This window comes from Chamaea fasciata, unplaced genomic scaffold, assembly GCF_029207755.1.
Source record: "Chamaea fasciata isolate MVZ Bird 193981 ecotype frontalis unplaced genomic scaffold, bChaFas1.0.hap1 SCAF_12, whole genome shotgun sequence".
Taxonomy (NCBI): Eukaryota; Metazoa; Chordata; class Aves; order Passeriformes; family Sylviidae; genus Chamaea; species Chamaea fasciata.
The window spans coordinates 6,120,089-6,137,645 of NW_027094097.1; the positions used below are offsets into that span (position 1 = coordinate 6,120,089).

The window sequence follows — 17,557 nt, forward strand, 5'->3', positions numbered from 1 at the left end:
GTTTTGGCAGATTCTCATTTGTTTTGTTTTAATACAGAACTCGTGGACCCAAACCTTTTTATCCAGCCCATCACCGAGGAGCGCGCTTCCCGGACTTTGTACCGCATCGAGCTCCTGCGGAAAGTGCGAGAACAGGCTCTCAGACACCCCCAGCTGTTTGAGCGACTCAAGCTGTGCCAGCCAAACCCAGACCTACCTGTCTGGTGGGAATGTGGGACTCATGACAGGGATTTACTTATTGGAGCTGCTAAGCACGGAGTTAGCAGGACAGATTATCATATCCTTCGTGATCCTGAGCTCTCGTTTATGTCTGCCCAGAGGAACTATAACCAAAACAAAGTGGCTCTCTCAAGGACTTCTACCCCACTCTTGCACCAGTACCAGATGGCATTATCTGCTTCTCCTCTTACACCTCAGTCAAGACTGTCAGATGCTAAAGTGAATGCTTTTGAGGACACAAAAGCTAAAAATGAAAATCTGAAAGAGGACCCTCAGTCTTCTGAAGAGGAATCTATGTCTACAGAGGAGACACAGACAATACTGAAATCTGAACCTTTGAGTCCCAAAAATGGCACCCCAATACAAATGACAGACCACAGACCTAGCGTGAAGGCTGAGACAGACAGGCGCATGGTGGCAGCAAGGACAGAGCCTCTAACTCCAAACCCGGCTTCCAAAAAACAGAGAGTCAGCAAAAGGGGGTCTGACTCTAGCTCTGACTCAGACTCTGACTCAGATAGATCATCCTGTTCTTCCAGGTCATCATCTTCATCCTCTTCGTCTTCCTCATCTTGTTCCCACTCTCGATCTGGCTCTAGCTCTTCATCATCTTCATCTTGTTCTTCAGCATCTTCATCCTCCTCCTCATCGTCCTCATCATCATCGTCGTCGTCATCATCATCGTCTGAAGAGAGTGATAGTGATGAAGAGGAGGCACAAAAACGTGGTATGTGTGTAGTCTTACTTCTGCAGTATAACTGTTGACTAGTTTATTCTTAATGGAAAAATGTCTAAAAAAGGCTATTAAATCCCACAGAAGTAAACTTCATTAAACAATTAAGTAAATGTAAATAAATAAATTTGCTTGATTCTTCCAAGTGAGTTGGAAGAATTTCAGGAATACTGCTTTTCGTTTGCTTCCTATCAGTGCCTTGGGTGAGGTCCTTAGGATGTGTTGACTGGCTCCCTTAGCAGGGTTGCTGTGCATGTGGTTCATGTGTGGGAGAGTGGAATGGACAGCGTTTTCTGGAAATATACTCTGTGTGTGTATTCCCTACTGTGGGTTCTTTTTCTTTCTAAACAGATCTTTTAGGTTTCCCTGTTTGTTTCTTCCACTCCTGCTCACCTGTCTATGTAGCTTCCTCATTGTTCTTTCATGAAACCTGCAAGCTTCCTTTTGTCCAAACTCGAGTCATGTCAGCTTCTTTCTATTGTGAACTGGATTTCTATTGGGAATTTGCAAACACTTAAAAACTTTTCAAAAAATTCACTTATAATACCTGCTTAGGCAAGACCGAGGTGACTGCAGCACATAAGACTACGTAACGCAGACACAGTGAAAGCTTCACACAAGAAGCAAAAACCTCTGATGAAGTGATTTAGAGTTTTTAATAATCCAACCGTTCATTATTTAATACACTCCTTACTTAGCTGCTGTGAAGTGGCCTCTACTTCCCCCACTGAAACTCAGAATGGGGAAAGATTTCTCTGTGTGATACAACTGGTAATAGGGAAGGGAGGAAAATGAAGGTAGGCAGTGGGATTAAGAACCTATTTTTTCCCAATACCTAAGGGGAAAAGGGCGCTGTCTTAATAAATGGATCTTCTTGTCCATGAAAATGACAGATGGAAACTATGAGGTTAATTTACTGGGGAAATGATTACTGGGCAAGGAAAATGCCACTTAGAGAAAATTACTAATATGCTGCTGCCTGTAGCAGGGAAAGGATGTTTTTAGAGGAAACAGTAAAACAATGACAGCAAAGGAATACTTATATAACATAAATATTCACATAGAGATTGTGGATACCATAAGTGTGCTACAAGTCCAAATATTAGGCTTGTTTTGTGCCAGCTCTGTCTGTTCAGGCAAGTCATCCTGCCTTCCTCAGACTGCAGAATCCCATAAATCAGTTGACCTTTTTGTTTTGGAGTTTGGTTGTTTTTTTTTTTTTTTGTGATTTTGCTGTTAGTGTTGGAGAGATTTGTAAATGCTGGAAAGTTCACTTAATTTCATCTTTATTTTTATTTTAAGCCCAGGTTTTATTTCATTGGTTGTACAATGGCAATGACCCTTTGGCATACTTTCCACATTTGAAGCATCTCTGAAGGGAGTGCTGGATTCTATCAGATGACTCAGTACAGAGCTATTGTTAAGGACAAATTTAATTTCTGAAGAGCTGCCTCTCTTAGTCTGTGTGTTGATGTAGTAGTTACGTTTTCAGGCAACACTTGTTTTAGACTGTTTCCCCATGTCATAGTGAAACTTCTGTTGTTGTCTGGATGGAGACAAAGTGGAAATACTAATGATGAAATGTAAGAAAGTCAGAGGACACACTGAAAAGATAATAGGAAAAAGTCCTCAGTGACTAAAAATGGAGCAATTGAATTACGCAGGCACACATGTTCAAGGCATGGAACATCCAGTATTCCATGCAGGAGATGAAATGGGCTGTTCTTTAAAGTGCTGTCCCAATGGATTTGCCATGTGCTCGTGATAAACATTTTTGTTTCAATTTAATTCTATACTTTAGTGAATGTTGTCTTACAAAGGAAATATGTGAAGACTGTCTGTTAGATTACTCTGAAGCATGTCTGTTTCCAAACAGCTAAATGTCCAACATCTTAAAGTTCGAAATACTAACAGGAATGTGTGGAATTTACATGCCTAGAAAAGGATCAGCCTGAAAAACCTAAGAGATGAATTCTTCAGTTTAACTTTGTGTTTGGACGTTTTCTGAACATTGTTGTGTGTGTTTTGTTCACCTGAACCTCTTAGAGTGAGTGTTTAATTCCCTTACAACGTAATAATTTGGACGGTTTTATTTAGCAGAAGGAACTCCACATATAAAAGCCTATGATGAAGAGAGTGTGGCCTCTCTGAGCACCACACAAGATGAGACACAAGACAGTTTCCAGATGAACAATGGAACACCAAATTCCAGTTATCTCCTACAAGGTGGATACATGTTGGCTGCATCCTACTGGCCAAAGGCAAGTTCTTGTTGCAACTTTGAAAACCAGAGTAGTGGTTGAAGGTGGGCTCTAACATTAATATTCTGTTAAATATGTTAAAACCAAGAAGGTGGGAGAATAGCTGTAGTATTTGAGCTTCAGGACCTTTTAGATGTTATGTTGACTCCTGAAACATGCATTTAAATGTAGATACTACTTTTCATAATTTTTGAAGGGGAGCATAACTTAAATGTCACAGGTCCTAGGCACACTGTGAAAAATGATACTCAAAGTGTAAAAAATTGACTTATGTCAAAAATAGGGAGAGTCTTGAACTCCAGAAGTATGTGTTTTCTTACAGAACTTGTAATTTTAGCAGTCAAAAGTTTTATATGACAAGTAACTGTGAAATGTTCGGAAAATCCAGTAGTTTCTGTGGCCCTCATGTACTTAGCTGAGTTTATTGGGACTTGAGAACTGTGTATTATGGAGGTTTGTGAAGTGTTATCTGTGTTTGGTGTCCAAAGGATGGGGATGAGGAAATTACATGGTTTTGGAAGCTAAAAGGAGACATGAATAACAGTCTGTAGATTTGGTTTTATAAATGCTATTTGCTGGATGTTATGGTGCTGCTCACAGGTTCACATCCTGCTAGCAGTGAGTCAAAGCCACACATACAAATACTGCTTTGGTAGTTACCATATCTTTCCTTTAAAAATTAGGGAGATAGTGTATTTCAGTCATCTGCCAGACCCTGTTCAGGTGAGAGAAATTGCATATATGTTTAGAGGTACTTAGTGAAATTAAGTACAGAAGTGCTTTCACAGATTTAAAGCAAATCAGTACAAATCCAGGAACTTCAAAATCTTCAAGTCCAAGTCCAGTGGTAAAAAAAGGTTGTCTTTTCTCTGTAGAATTAAGAGCTAATACATAAATGTAACAGTGTTGGTAAGCATTGGTCTTACAAAATGCTCTTCTCTTTTTTTTTTAGGATCGGGTTATGATTAACAGACTGGACAGCATTTGTCAGACAGTGTTGAAGGGTAAATGGCCTTCAGCCCGAAGGAGCTACGACAGCACCACAGTGGCATCGTTCTACACCACCAAACTCCTGGACAGCTCAGGGGCAGCTGCAGAGTACAGTGAGCCCAGTGCACCCACACCCCCTCTTGCAGCTGTAAAAGAAGAATATGAGCAGTCACCCCAGCTGTCAAAGGTGAAGAAGCATGTACGAGAAAAGGAGTTTACAGTGAAAATCAATGACGTATGTTTATTTTTATTGCCCTAGGACCTGGTTGCGATTGCGGTGTGCGGCATGCTTTACCTGCAAGTGGCTGCCTGCTCTCACTCTCACTTCTTCACACACTTGTTTGTGGGTATTTGGGTCTGCTGCTTCTGGGCACTGAGTGTTTGGGGTTTGGGTTTGGTTTTTTGGGGAGGGGGTTTTTCTGTGTTCTTTTTTTCTTTTTCTTTTTTTTACTTTTAATTTGCATAAGCCACTGGAAGGAATCATTTTTGTCTCTGAATTGAATTTTTGCCGTGCTGATGCTTCCTCAGACAGCTTGTTTTATGCTGTTTCTAACAAATCTGGTTAGTATAAAAAGGTATTTGTGCTATTCAGCTGTTTTCAAACATTTCAACAATCGCTTTATTATTTCATGGTGTTTTAGAGGATTACAGGAAAATTTCCTGGTTTAAATGCAGGCTAGAAGCTTCAAACGTTTTGTAGCACATAAAAATAAAAACATGTGGCTATTCACTCTAGTAGTTGGGTCTAGGACTGGATTCAGGAGGTAAACGCCTTTCCAGTGTCTGGATTTTCCAGTTCAGATGAAATTGCTGTTCAAATTCTGGTTTTACGTGGAAGAGCAAGATTGTATAAGGTCTAACACAGTGTTCTCATTCTTTCTCAATTCTGCTGGAGTAACTGTATGTGAAAACCCTGATAATGAAGTAGTTCTTTCTGCTTCAGCAGAAGCTCTTCTAACCCTGGCATTTATTTAACAGGAAGGTGGTTTGAAATTGACTTTTCAGAAGCAGGGACTGTCTCAGAAAAGGCCATTTGAAAGCGAGGAGTGTGCATTGGGTCAGCAGCAATATCTGGCTCGGCTACGTGAACTCCAGAATGCTTCGGAAACCAGCCTTGTCAACTTCCCAAAATCACTTCCCAAATCAGGTACGTAAAATACCAGAGAGCAGAAGGGTAATCTAGTATTAAATCTTCTGGGTTCTTCTGTTGGTGTCCATGAATTGACAGTGGAAGAGAGATGTTTGCAATGTTGCTGTAAACTGAAGTCTGGAGAAATTCTCTCCAGTGTAGAGGCATTCTCCAGTTTGGAGAACCTGATACTTCATCACAGTGTCAATTACTGTAATGTTCATTTACTAGAATGGTGCCATTATACACTGTCAACCCCCATCAAAGAAGATATTAATAATTATAAAGTGCAACACTGTATACTGACAGTAATTTGTTTAACTCAGAACTTGATGTGGCTACTTCGTAAGTAAAGATTAAGAGTTCCAGATTTATGTCCCTGCCAATTTGGACTCTTCATAGAAATCTTTCTTGTGTCTCATATAAAGAGGCAGTGGAGGACAATAATCCAGAATCAATTTTTTGATTTATAGCCAAAAACGTACAGCTTGTTTCGTAACAAAGTAACTGGAGGTATCCTCTGAATAATAAAAATGAGCATGAAGTAAGGAGTTAACATGTGGATTAAAATACTAGAAATTACTAGAAATGGGTGCTTAATTTAGGCCAGCTTTTGCTTAAATTTTGCAACAAACCATTCAGGTCTCGCTAAACATTTATTTAGGGATGTCTGCCTCTGTGTATATGATATCAACAGTTTTCAACGGCTGTCAGTCCCTGTACAGATTAATTTGGAGGGGGTGGAGGGGCAGTAATGAAATTTTCATAGTGAAGTGGCTTTCAGACCCTGATATGATATTCATGATTCTTTAAATAGTCATAAAGCAAAGGGCAATTTATCTTAGCTGTTACATGTAGAAATTACATGCACTGACACTAATTCAAATAATTTAATTTCCTTTTTTTATTCAGACATGTTTTTCTTTATAAACAAACATCTGACCCAAGTTTTATTGTATCACTTATTAGGTACTTCCAGTCACTTAACAGCCAGTGCCAATGGAGTTATAGTTGACAGTCAGCCTGTAGTCAAAAAGAGACGAGGAAGAAGGAAGAATGTGGAGGGGGTTGATGTCCTCTTTATGAACAGAAATAAACAGCCTAACCATGTAAGTAAGCTTGATTTTGTATCCAAAAAATAAGATCAAAATTTTTGGTGCCTTAACTGTGCATTACCAACTGTCCCTGTTCCACAGAAACTTGTAGTCAAAACTTTCGGGTTTGGGATATTTTTTGCTGATAGTTTATGATTACACAGATGACAGCTGGTGGAGTGTCATTAAATATGATATATATACAATATCAATTACTGTTTTTAAAATATAACTTTAATTCTGATGAACTTTAACAGTGTATTATTAAAAATTTGTGGCTTGATGTAGCGATACTTGGATATACCTTCCTGTTACATGCGTTATGGGGCCTGATTGCGCAGTGACTTGAAGGGATTTCAGTGGCATGAGCAGTGCCCAAGTCCTTGAGTGTGATCTGCAAAACCGTGGCTTTGACTCATACATGAAATAATTGGGATGTTTTGTTTTCAGTGCAGTAAATCAGATGTTTTTAATTTCTCCAGGTTAATCCAGGTATTAACTCCTGCCAGGTTGCTGCAGGAATAAACCCAGCACTCACTTACACACAGTCCCAAGGCATGCTTGATGCAGAGAGTCCAGTTCCTGTTATTAACCTAAAAGATGGAACAAGGCTTGCAGGTGATGATGCCCCTAAAAGAAAAGATTTAGAGCGGTGGCTTAAAGAACATCCTGGATATGTTGAAGATTCAGGAGCTTGTATTCCTGTGAGTATTCCTTTCACCTCTCCCTAGCTGAACAGTAAAATATTTCACATATGATGTATCTGAGTTTGTATTCTATGTTACAGGGAATGATTTCCTTGTCCTTCTGTTCCACATAGGAAAAGGAAAATGTTCATTATTTTTTATAGTGTGAGGTCTGCAAGCCTTCCTTTTGTCTCACAAATGTAATTGCCAAGAAAAGCAGTACTAAATCAAGACATTTGATCGTTGTATTATTTCACTTACAATTTAAAAAATAATCTAGGATAAGGAAACTCATATAACTAAGATACTGATGATGGGAGCTGAAAATGTGTAACGTCATATATAGTGATGTGCAAGAGGATTAAAGAACTTACTGTGGAATGTATCTCATACCTACAGTACAGTGCTGTGGTAGTGATGTTAGTGTGGGTATGATCTTCTCATACTGTTGCTTCTGAATTTGAGATTTGTTAACATTTATCAGAATGTGAGAAAGTCACGTGTGTGATATCTGCAATAATAACCTTACTTCTCCATGAGGATAATGTAAAACTGCAACAGTCTTCCAGAGGCATCAGAGAGATGGTGTAGTGCTGTTTACTGAGCTGCTTATTAAATGATTGCGGTTAGTAAATAGGTACTGTTACTAAAATATTTCTGAAGGTGGCTTCAGATTAATGCCTGACTCGAGAATGCACAGAGATCTTGCTGTTTTTAAAGCAGTTACATCTGAAAGGTAATTGGCTTTTGAATTCCTTTGTAACAGAGGATGCAGCTGCATGATGGGAGGCCCAAACAGAAAAGACACCGGTGTCGAAACCCCAATAAACTGGATGTTAACAGTTTAACCGGTGAAGAACGTGTTCAGCTCATAAATAGAAGAAATGCAAGAAAGGTACTGGTGATACTGTTCCCATTCTGATACTCCCCAAATGAAAAGTTACTCTAGATGAAGAACTTGATACACTTCACTTAATAAAATTTTCCCAGTATACAAATGAAAGGGTTTTGTTTTAAAGTTTTGGCACAGAACAAAAAAGTCAATGACAAACTTCTAGTAAATTTTTATCAACTATGAAATTGTGTAAGATACAGAGAGAAACTTAGCCCATGGTTTATGGAACTGAACACTTAGTATGCTGCAGGGTTTGTGCCCTTGACTCGGAGGCAGGGCCACTAAAATACGTGTTCAGAATATGTGATCAAAGTGGCACCTTCATCAGAAGTTCAAGATTTTTTTGTAATCTTCTCATTACTATTCTTGACACAATTAAAATTGTATTGGTAGTATATCTGGCATGGAAACTTGTCCTTTGGAATTGAGGGAATCCTGTGTATTGGTTTGTTTTGCTTTTTGCTTTCTTTAGTAATGTCTGGCATTTGCCTTTTATCGATCCACCAGTAGGTGTTGGCTGTGAGTCACATTTCGAGGTGAAATGTTAGGGCAACAGGAGAACAAAAGGAGAAGGGAAATTCTTGTGTGAAAAGGCAGCGGAAGATGTGAGAGAGCAGGCCTTGAATTGAATTTTTGTACAGGTGCTCAAAGTTTGGGAACAGCATAATGCATTTGAATAGGCTCTGGGGGTGGCTAAAGGCAATATTCAAGAAAAGCAGAACATTAAACATTACTGGTGTCTATTGAACAGATCTGGCCAGATGTGTGTGATGGTGTCTTTGAATGTCAGTGTAGCACCAGAGCAGCAGTCCAGGGGGAATCTTTGAGCTGTGGTGTCCACATATGGAGCATTTTCCCTTTCCCTCGTGGCAGTGCCAGCTTCTCTTTTTGTTAGAGCAGCCACAAAGGAAGCAGGATGGGGGTTTTTTGTATGCTGCTATATTAAGGTCAGGAGCTTTGTCCATCTGTACAGGGGAGCGAGGCAGAATTTGAGTCTTTAGTCTCTTCAGTGTATTGAGACAGCAGCTCTAAAGGGGAACCAGAATGGTTGTGAGTCTCCTGAACCTGGGATCCATGGCTGCTCTTCAAAAGCTGTGCCCTGAGGGATCTTGTCAAAGTTGACGATCAAGGAGTAAGAGAGATGATCTCTGTTTACTGTGAAAACCTGTGTTTTCATGATGGCTTTTTTCCCCTCAAATTTCCACTCCATAGTTGGTATTTGGATGCTTCATTGATCTGTTTTTTCGCTTACAAGTTGTGTCCAATTTCTTCGTATCACCAAACTCGTTTTTTCTCATTTTCTTTTTTAGTTCTGTAACACTTTGAGTAGCAGGGAGTGAGGGACCAAAAGTAGCCTAGAAAATACAAGTATAAGTTGCAGTTTCTAGAGGAAGTAAAGCAGAAACAGGATGGTTTTTTTCCTTTTTTCCTTCTGGATCTGGATAATGCCTCTCATTAATTTAAAAGCTTACTTGCCTGCTTATATGCTTTTATTAGGATGTGCTGTTTAGTAACTTAAACTTGGCCTTTATTGCATGAAAAAAAAACTCAAGAACTTAGTTCATGATGGCAGAGCCTCTTAAAAGAAGTTTTTTTAGAAATAGACTGAGATGACAGAATAGGATTTTTTTATTGAATAAAGGAAAAGTTTAACGGGATTGTACTTACAACCTTCTTGGTAATACTTGGATCACTCTCCTCTGTTCATGTGGTTGCTCTTCCATTCATTGCATGGCTAAATAAACATTAAATATTAAACATTAGTGAGAATGTCAAATATTAAAGTTGGGAACTGAGTTCAATAGATGAGTTTGAGTTTAGTAGATTTAGAACAAATCATGTACACACCTATCACCAGGAGTCAGCCAAAGGCTGCATCATGCACAGTGATAATTTGAAGTGAGGCTTTATTTCTACTGTGTTATTTAAAAGGTAAAAATGAAACAGTGTCAGTTATTAATGTTGCCTTTTTTCTTATTGGTTGTCACATATTCACTGACTTCTGTCTTCTGCTTCCCAGGTTGGAGGTGCATTTGCTCCCCCTCTGAAGGATTTGTGCAGGTTCTTGAAAGAAAATCCAGAGTATGGAGTGGCTCCTGAGTGGGGAGAAGTTGTAAAACAGTCTGTGAGTATTTGCAGAATAAAATAACCATGACATGAAATGTATCTGAAAGGAAACAAGGCTAACAGAAAAAAAAAAGTGCATGCCAAGAGGTGTGATTTTTGTTTCTGGTATTACATTAAAACAGCAAACATGAGTCAGTGTCAGCTTTCTGCCAGCTTAGTTCAGTAAATGCTTTGCTGGCACAACTGGAGTAGGAGAAAGGGGTGGAACAGTGACTGGCAATCCCAGGTTAGAGATTTTGTTGAAGATGCTGTAATACTGTGACTTTCCATGTCTTCAATATAGCCCAGTTGCTTTTAGGAAAGATATTAGCCAAGAAATTACTTAATAATGAGAATACTTACTCTAAAAATCCAGTTGGGGAGAAAAAATGAATAATTTTAAATACTTATTTTACTTTTAGTGTGCATCTTGAAGAAATAAGGGTAGTGAGGATACTCAGTCTTGCCTTGAAGATAAGGACGTATTTTGAACTTCAGAAAGTTGTGTTGTGTAGCGTATACCTTTGAATAGATGTATAAATAATAGCAGAATTACTTTGAGAAAGCAGTAGTTATCTGCAGTAGAGAAGAACAGAACTTGAGTTCTGAATTCCTCTAGTTGTATTAAGCTAATATAAATTAGAGTTATTTGCTGGGGAAAAAGGCAGTTGTACTGTGGTGATGAGTAATGTTTGATCTTACAATTGTCATTTTAAAAAGGAAATTTCAAGACAATACATTTCTAAGGGAATATATGTATTCATTGTGGTTAGGTAGGAAGTCTTAAAGTGGTGAAGTAATACTGTACAAATCCTAAATAGAAGTAGTGTGAATTTAATTTAAGTTCAGGTTGAGTCTTTTTTGTTTATTCTTCAGTTTATGGATGAGATGAAATACTAGGACATTAAAGAGACACTAGCAAAAATAAAAAAGGCTCAGAGGTTGTTTGTCTGTGTGCAATCACGCATACTTAACTTTAAATTGAAAACTAATTAAACTGTCAAGTGATTGCTGTGTGATAACGTTTAAAAGCAATTCTGGTTTAGATCTTAGATTGAGCCTGCTCCTATAATTAGCCGTATTTGGCTTGATGTGCCAGGAAACCATGAAGGCTGGGTTAGCAGGGGGTCTGAGAAGATCTGTGTGTAGCCCTTACAGTGGAGATGGGCCGTTCGACATTTGGGATGTGCTAGCACAGAGTCATGCCAGATTCCAGGGAGCTGTGTGGAGGTCGGGCCTTTGACGCTATTCCGTACGCTTGAGTCCTCTGTTTGCTTTTCCTTTGCCATCTTGAAGCTCCCAAAACACACTAAAGTGCCGCTGTGTCTCTCCCAGGGCTTCCTCCCTGAAGGCATGTTTGAGCGCATCCTGACGGGCCCGGTGGTGCGGGAGGAGGTGAGCCGGCGGGGCAGGCGCCCCAAGAGCGAGATCGCCAAGGCCACGGCGGCTGCAGCGGCCGCCTCGGCCAGCGCCTCCCTCAACCCCCTGCTGGCCAACGGGCTGCTCCCGGGCGTGGACCTGCCCGGCCTGCAGGCCCTGCAGCACAACCTGCACAACCTGCAGTCGCTGCAGGTGACGGCGGGACTGATGGGAATGCCGGCTGGCCTGGCTGCCGGAGGAGAGGCCAAGAACGTGGCTGCCATGTTCCCCATGCTGCTGTCAGGGATGGCTGGATTACCAAACCTGCTGGGCATGGGAGGACTCCTGACGAAGGCCGCAGAATCCGTGGCGGAGGAGAAAAAGGGAAACGATTCGAAGGAGGCAGATGCCAAGAAAGAAAGGACAGAAGACCAAAATATGGATACTGGTGGTGAAAACTCTGTTTCGAGTTCTCCTTCAACATCCTCTGCCTCAGCAGCTGCCAATCCTCTCTCTCTTAACCCTTTACTTTTGTCCAACATACTTTACCCAGGGATGCTTCTCACTCCAGGCCTTAATCTTCATATCCCAGCTTTGTCTCAGTCTAATATTTTTGATGTACAGAACAGTGAAAGCAATGACACAGGCTCAGCCAAGCCCACAGAAGAAAAGGAGGAAAATTCTAGGGTTAGAGATCAGGAAGACAAAGGGGGAACAGAGCCAAGCTCTCACAACGAAAACAGCACAGATGAGGGTTCAGAGAAAGCAGATGCTTCATCTGGATCTGACAGTACATCGTCTTCATCTGAGGATTCGGATTCGAGCGATGAAGACTGACCCCAGACTCTGCACTTAAATTATGAACTGATTTTGAATTTATTCTTTAATTATTTCATTGTAAATAACCCAGTGTTGAGTGCATCAATGATTTACTGACCGAACATTTCAGTATTTGTTTAGAAGTGCAAACTGCTTTCAGAGACGTTTTGCATGTAATATTTCTTGAAGTTCATAAGTTTCTGAACTTGTATGTACTATCAAATACACAATGGTGTAAAATTACAACAAAAGGCATTATAATTTTGTTGGGGGGTTAATTTTATGAAAATAATGCTCAAGTAAGAGCTGTATATTTAATATATTTGCAGTGAACACAGAATACTTTATGCATATTATTGATTTAATTTGAATATAGTTTTACAGCCTCCTTGACACTTATAATTTACAGATCAAAACTCAGCAATAATTTGGGCAGCTAATGAATGTCATGAAAGCTGTAGAATCTACATCACCATCCATTGCTTTAATTACATGAAAATGCTCTAGTGTTGTGATGCACTGCTGTTTCCAATTCAGGTACAAGTGTGTTTAAAAGAAGATAAATTTTTCCCAATCAGCCAATTAAACTGGCTACCTGTTACCTCAGCTGAGTTAGTTTAGGAAGTTTACATTGGTTTCTATTACTTGTTTTCAGGTTTTGTTTTGTTTTTTAAAGACATCCTGTATAGCATGTTAAAATCTGAGTTACTTGGGATAAGACTGTTGGGGTTTTCTTTCCCCCTTATTGCAGCTGTTCTCTTAGACAGCACTAAGGGGAGATTAAAGCAAAAACCGTCTTATCTCATGCTACTTGGCACCATGTAGGTCTATTTAGTTTACACCTTGCAAAGTTTTGGGCTCCCTCTGCAGAATTAAAAGTCCCAAAATGAGGAGTAGTTTCCCCAAGACTCAGAAGAGGCAAACTGTCATAAAGTGCCACTGAAAAGACCTTTCAACACTGCATAATTCATGTAAAAATTGTTTGTTTGCTTTGTTTGTGTAGATTTCTATTTGTGTTTTATGTCATAAAACCTCCTGGAGTTCCCAGTTAATAATGGTAAATAAAGTACAGATAGTTTTGAACTCCTTTTGAGTTTAAACTTCTCTGCAGATTTAAATCTGACTAAATACTAAATATTATCCAAAATCATTATTGGGATATCACTTCATATATTATGCTGAGTTACCCACTAAAGAAAAAAGCACTTTGAATAGTAAGGAAGACAAATTATTCCTAGAAACCACAGTAACAGGGCATAAGGCATCTGTTTTAAGTCCAAATCCTTAGAACCCTTTACTATATAAAATCTGTCTTAAGATTTGATGTGTGATATGATTCCTCCTTCTTCTTAAGCTGCTATTACTCTGACACGGTCGAGGCCCAGATTCACATTTACAGAACTCCTGAACTGACTGAGACTTCAGTTGACCTTGGTTACATCATTTACGGTCCAAGAATAGGCAAGTGTTAAGAGAAAATAGATACAGGTACTAGTGAAAGTCATGGAAAAAGCTTTACAAAGGGATAAATTTAAAAATAAAAAACAAAAACTGTATATTTTGATATAGTTCTGTTGCTTGCTTGTACAGTAAAACAACTGTGTTGTTTTTTATCAAGAACTTTACCAATGAAATATAAGTTTCTATGTGCAAAATAACTAGCCCCATGATTAGAAGCAGTATTAGATGTAATTACACAATTATACAAGTACCATTTGGATTGTGCTGGTTACGTATTTTCCCAGATAGTATTCTGATTTTTGGCCCTTCATGCAGTGTCTTAGCAATAGTGAAAATCAAAAACTGCCAAGAGAAGGGGGTAGCCAATTCTTCATCATAAAAATAAAAAGTATTTCATATTTAATATTTTGCCCTTTGTAATATAGCACTTTTATTTAACTAGGATGCATCTATGAAATAGCCAAAGTTTTACAAGCAGTTATTAACTTCGTTTGCTGATGGAGTATGTCAACAACACCATCACTTCCCACCCTTCCCCCACAAAACAAGTCCTAAATCTTGTGGTTAAAACCTAATTTATATCAGATTTATGAAATAAAGTATTTTCCTATTATGGTCAAGTAAGTTTGGTTACTGTTCTAGTGATTCTTTCTATGTAATAAGGCAATTACAGTTTCAAGTAATGAAGGCTGGTGTAGACTTGAACATAATTATATTTGGGTTATTTTTCATCAGTTTGATCCAGAGGGGGAAAAAGTGTCCCACTATCAGCTAAACTATATGCAAATACGGTTGTATAAAGTTAAGGGTTATAAGGAAACCTCAGTAGAATTACACTAATACTGAAGTTAAAATTAAAAGGATATCCAAGGTGATGATAAAGTGTGTGTTGGTAGTTACTAAAAAAAACCTTAGCTGTTATTGCCTTGTATTTCTATCCCTTGTTTCAGGCTTCATGATCCAAGTCTTAGTCCAGGTTTTTTTTTGGACATTTGCAATATTTGCCAGTTGTGTTCTGTGTAGTCTGAATTTGCTTTCTGTAGTTGAACAAGCGTCTTAAAAAGTCATTTGTAATTTATTGAATTACTTTCTATGATGTTCTATAGAGCAAATGGAAGTTTAATTATTTTTTATTAAACATATTCTTTGACTACCCGTGATGTCGGCCTCAGTATGTGAAAGTAATGCTGTGTAAGGATTAAACATGGATCTTCCAGCAGCAGAACTCAAGTTTCATTACTAAGTTTTAAAAATGAAATTATTTTTTTTAAGACCTTAAGAAGCCCTGCAGACAAGCCGAGGATGTAACACTCACACCTACTGCCCAAGACCATGGTTTACTCTTGTATAATTTTGCTGGGAATCAATTGCCTCTAATTCTCTTGTCTTACACTCAAAACCAGCTATTGCTCCCACCCTTCAGTACTTACGGTTAGAAAAGAATATATATGCCGTCTAGGTTCTGGTCCAAAAGTTACCTTAATTTAAATAAGCATGTTGGCAGTAAAGTAAGTACCTTTTCAGTCTTTTTTTAAAAAAAAACTTTGCATTACTTTCCACATCTTTATTAAAGCTTTTAATTGTGCACACAGCACATAACTATTACATCTGTTTCACACAGGGCACTGACATTTTTGCTGAACTCGAGTTGTCTCCTGCTTGTCTGCTGCCTTGTTTTAACCTGGCGTTGCATCTGAATGATTCAATGGTATCTGTATTTATTTCAGTCTGAATTTTGTCTTCGTATCCTGATCATCCTTTTTGAGCTGCTGCTTCTGCAGATCTGTACACAGGTGATAAAAGTTCACATATTCATGAGCTCTGATCTCAACTTCTCTTTTTTCCTTGGAAGTCCTTCAAAATCTCTTACAGTATTTTTTTTTAATTAGTTTTAGAATCCAGTCTTCTTGGTCTATAAATTAACATATAAGGATCTATTTTTCAATGGAACTCTCCCCAAGGAACAGGTGATTTAGGCCCTGGATTGATGGTTAGTTTCTGGCACTCCTTTGAAATTTTTCCAAACAGTCTGTGGGGTATGATGATTAGATAAAACTCTTTAAAGTGTCCAGGGCAAAGTCCTGTCCTATTTGTTTTGTCTCTGAGAAAATTATTTGTGTATGCCGTGTTATTTAGTAATACATTTTTCATGGATTGCTCAGTGTGGCAGTGCTGATCATCAAACCTTCATTTAGTGGATGAAGGTCTAATTCAAGCTGTAGTGAGATGAAATGTGCCTGGTGTCCAAGGTTAATATAAAGAGATCGACACAGTAGTGTTATATTAACTAACTTGTGATGTGCAAGTTACTACCTGCTACTTTTGTAAGTAGTTCCTGATCTCATTCTATTACACCTACAATTATTTTCCAAATGAGCAGGCTGTTTCAGTGCAATGTGGGATTTACACTGCTCTAGCTGACCAACATTTAAAAATTTTACGTTTGTGCATTGTTGGGACCTTGGGCTGGTGGTGTTGTCTATGGAGCAGACTAATTGTACTGGTGTAGCCACAGGAGTTTACAAAATAACTGCCCCGGCTTATCTAAATGTCACTAATGTTACAGAAACAGGCAGTATAATTTCTTTGTTATATTTAGAGGAAAAGGAAATAAAGATAATATGTTTCCAAGTTCCTTTTATGATTTTTTTTTTATTGACTGCTGCCTCCTTTCAGGTTCTGTCATGCAAGGAAGAAAGGAAAATGCAATGCCTGAGAATCCTTCATGAAGTTAAACTGGAAAATGAGGACTTGTTTGCTCTGCCTCCTGTGTGCTTCCAGTGTAAACGTGACCTGACAGTGCACAGTTCTCATTGGTGTTCCAGGTAAGGTCTCTTGAATAAAAGGGAGGCTGGTTTGGGAAATTCTTGGGATCCTCAAGTCAGACACAGTATCATCATCTGGAGAGATGAGAGCACTTTCCCTAGTGCTCACCAGAGCTGGTAATAGTCCTCACACTGTTTTTCTGCTCTCAGACAATGGCAGTTCCCAAATCAAACACTTTTATGTCTGCTCCTCTGCTTGACAGCGTTTGACCATGTGCAGCAGCTCAAAGCAGGGGGCAAGAGCATGTTCATGGGGAAAATCTGAGACTACAGGACAGTAAAAAAATGTATGAGTGGTGAGTAGCCAAGCAGATGTGAGGGACTCGGGCTGAGAGGGTGTTTGTGGCTGTTACTTGTCATACTGGTAGATCTGGTGTGGAGTCCAGTAGTCCAAATTACTCAAATAATTAACATGTCATATGAGGATAACTCTTTATTAATAAATTCTTGCATCTTTTTAATGGGGGAGGAGCAGGAGGGAAAGAGGGGAGAAGTGGAGAAACAAGTGAAGCTAAGTCCTCAGGGATAAAAACAATTTCACTAAAATGTTTTTTGTCTGAGTTTTCAGTATACCATTAATTGAAAACTTTAAAAGTTTTCTACACTAGAGCAGTCAAGCCATTTCTTTGCAAAGCTTGGATGCCTGAAACCATAGGGAAATACACAGGTGTAATTACAGCAGAATAACCTTCCCTTTGAACTCAACTTTATCTTTTTCCTGGGTGGCAGGGAGCTTCCCAGCAATGCTCTGCATATCTCAGAGCAGGAGCTTGGCCTCACTGCAAAGTTCACAGCTCCTCTGAGTTACAAGAAGAGGTGTAAGACATTAAATACAGCCTAATCACTAGTTTTTGATGTTGTGAGCTGTTCAGGTATGGGTGGGACCCTGCTGGCATCGCCATCTTCCAGTGCCAGCTGGGCTTTCTGCTGTTCTCAGTGCTGGGTTGCCAGTGTGTCCTGAATCACATCTCAGGTCAGCC

The 17,557-nt window shown here is 39.1% G+C and overlaps 1 protein-coding gene across 6 annotated transcripts in view; it reads left to right on the forward strand.

The window, feature by feature from the left end:
• CHD9 (chromodomain helicase DNA binding protein 9) overlaps nt 1-14,905 on the forward strand; it is a 77,417-nt gene extending 62,512 nt beyond the window's left edge. For 4 of the 6 annotated variants that reach the window (XM_066194269.1, XM_066194273.1, XM_066194274.1 and 1 more), the window contains 9 exons: nt 38-946; nt 3,050-3,213; nt 4,166-4,438; nt 5,182-5,350; nt 6,302-6,441; nt 6,909-7,130; nt 7,879-8,007; nt 10,028-10,132; nt 11,449-14,905. In XM_066194269.1, the coding sequence (XP_066050366.1) occupies nt 38-946; nt 3,050-3,213; nt 4,166-4,438; nt 5,182-5,350; nt 6,302-6,441; nt 6,909-7,130; nt 7,879-8,007; nt 10,028-10,132; nt 11,449-12,309 (2,972 nt within the window). In that variant the 3' untranslated portion in view covers nt 12,310-14,905. The remainder of the gene's footprint in view (nt 1-37; nt 947-3,049; nt 3,214-4,165; nt 4,439-5,181; nt 5,351-6,301; nt 6,442-6,908; nt 7,131-7,878; nt 8,008-10,027; nt 10,133-11,448) is intronic. The other 2 variants (XM_066194272.1, XM_066194271.1) reach the window with 2 other exon arrangements.
• The last annotated feature ends 2,652 nt before the right edge of the window (nt 14,906-17,557 follow it).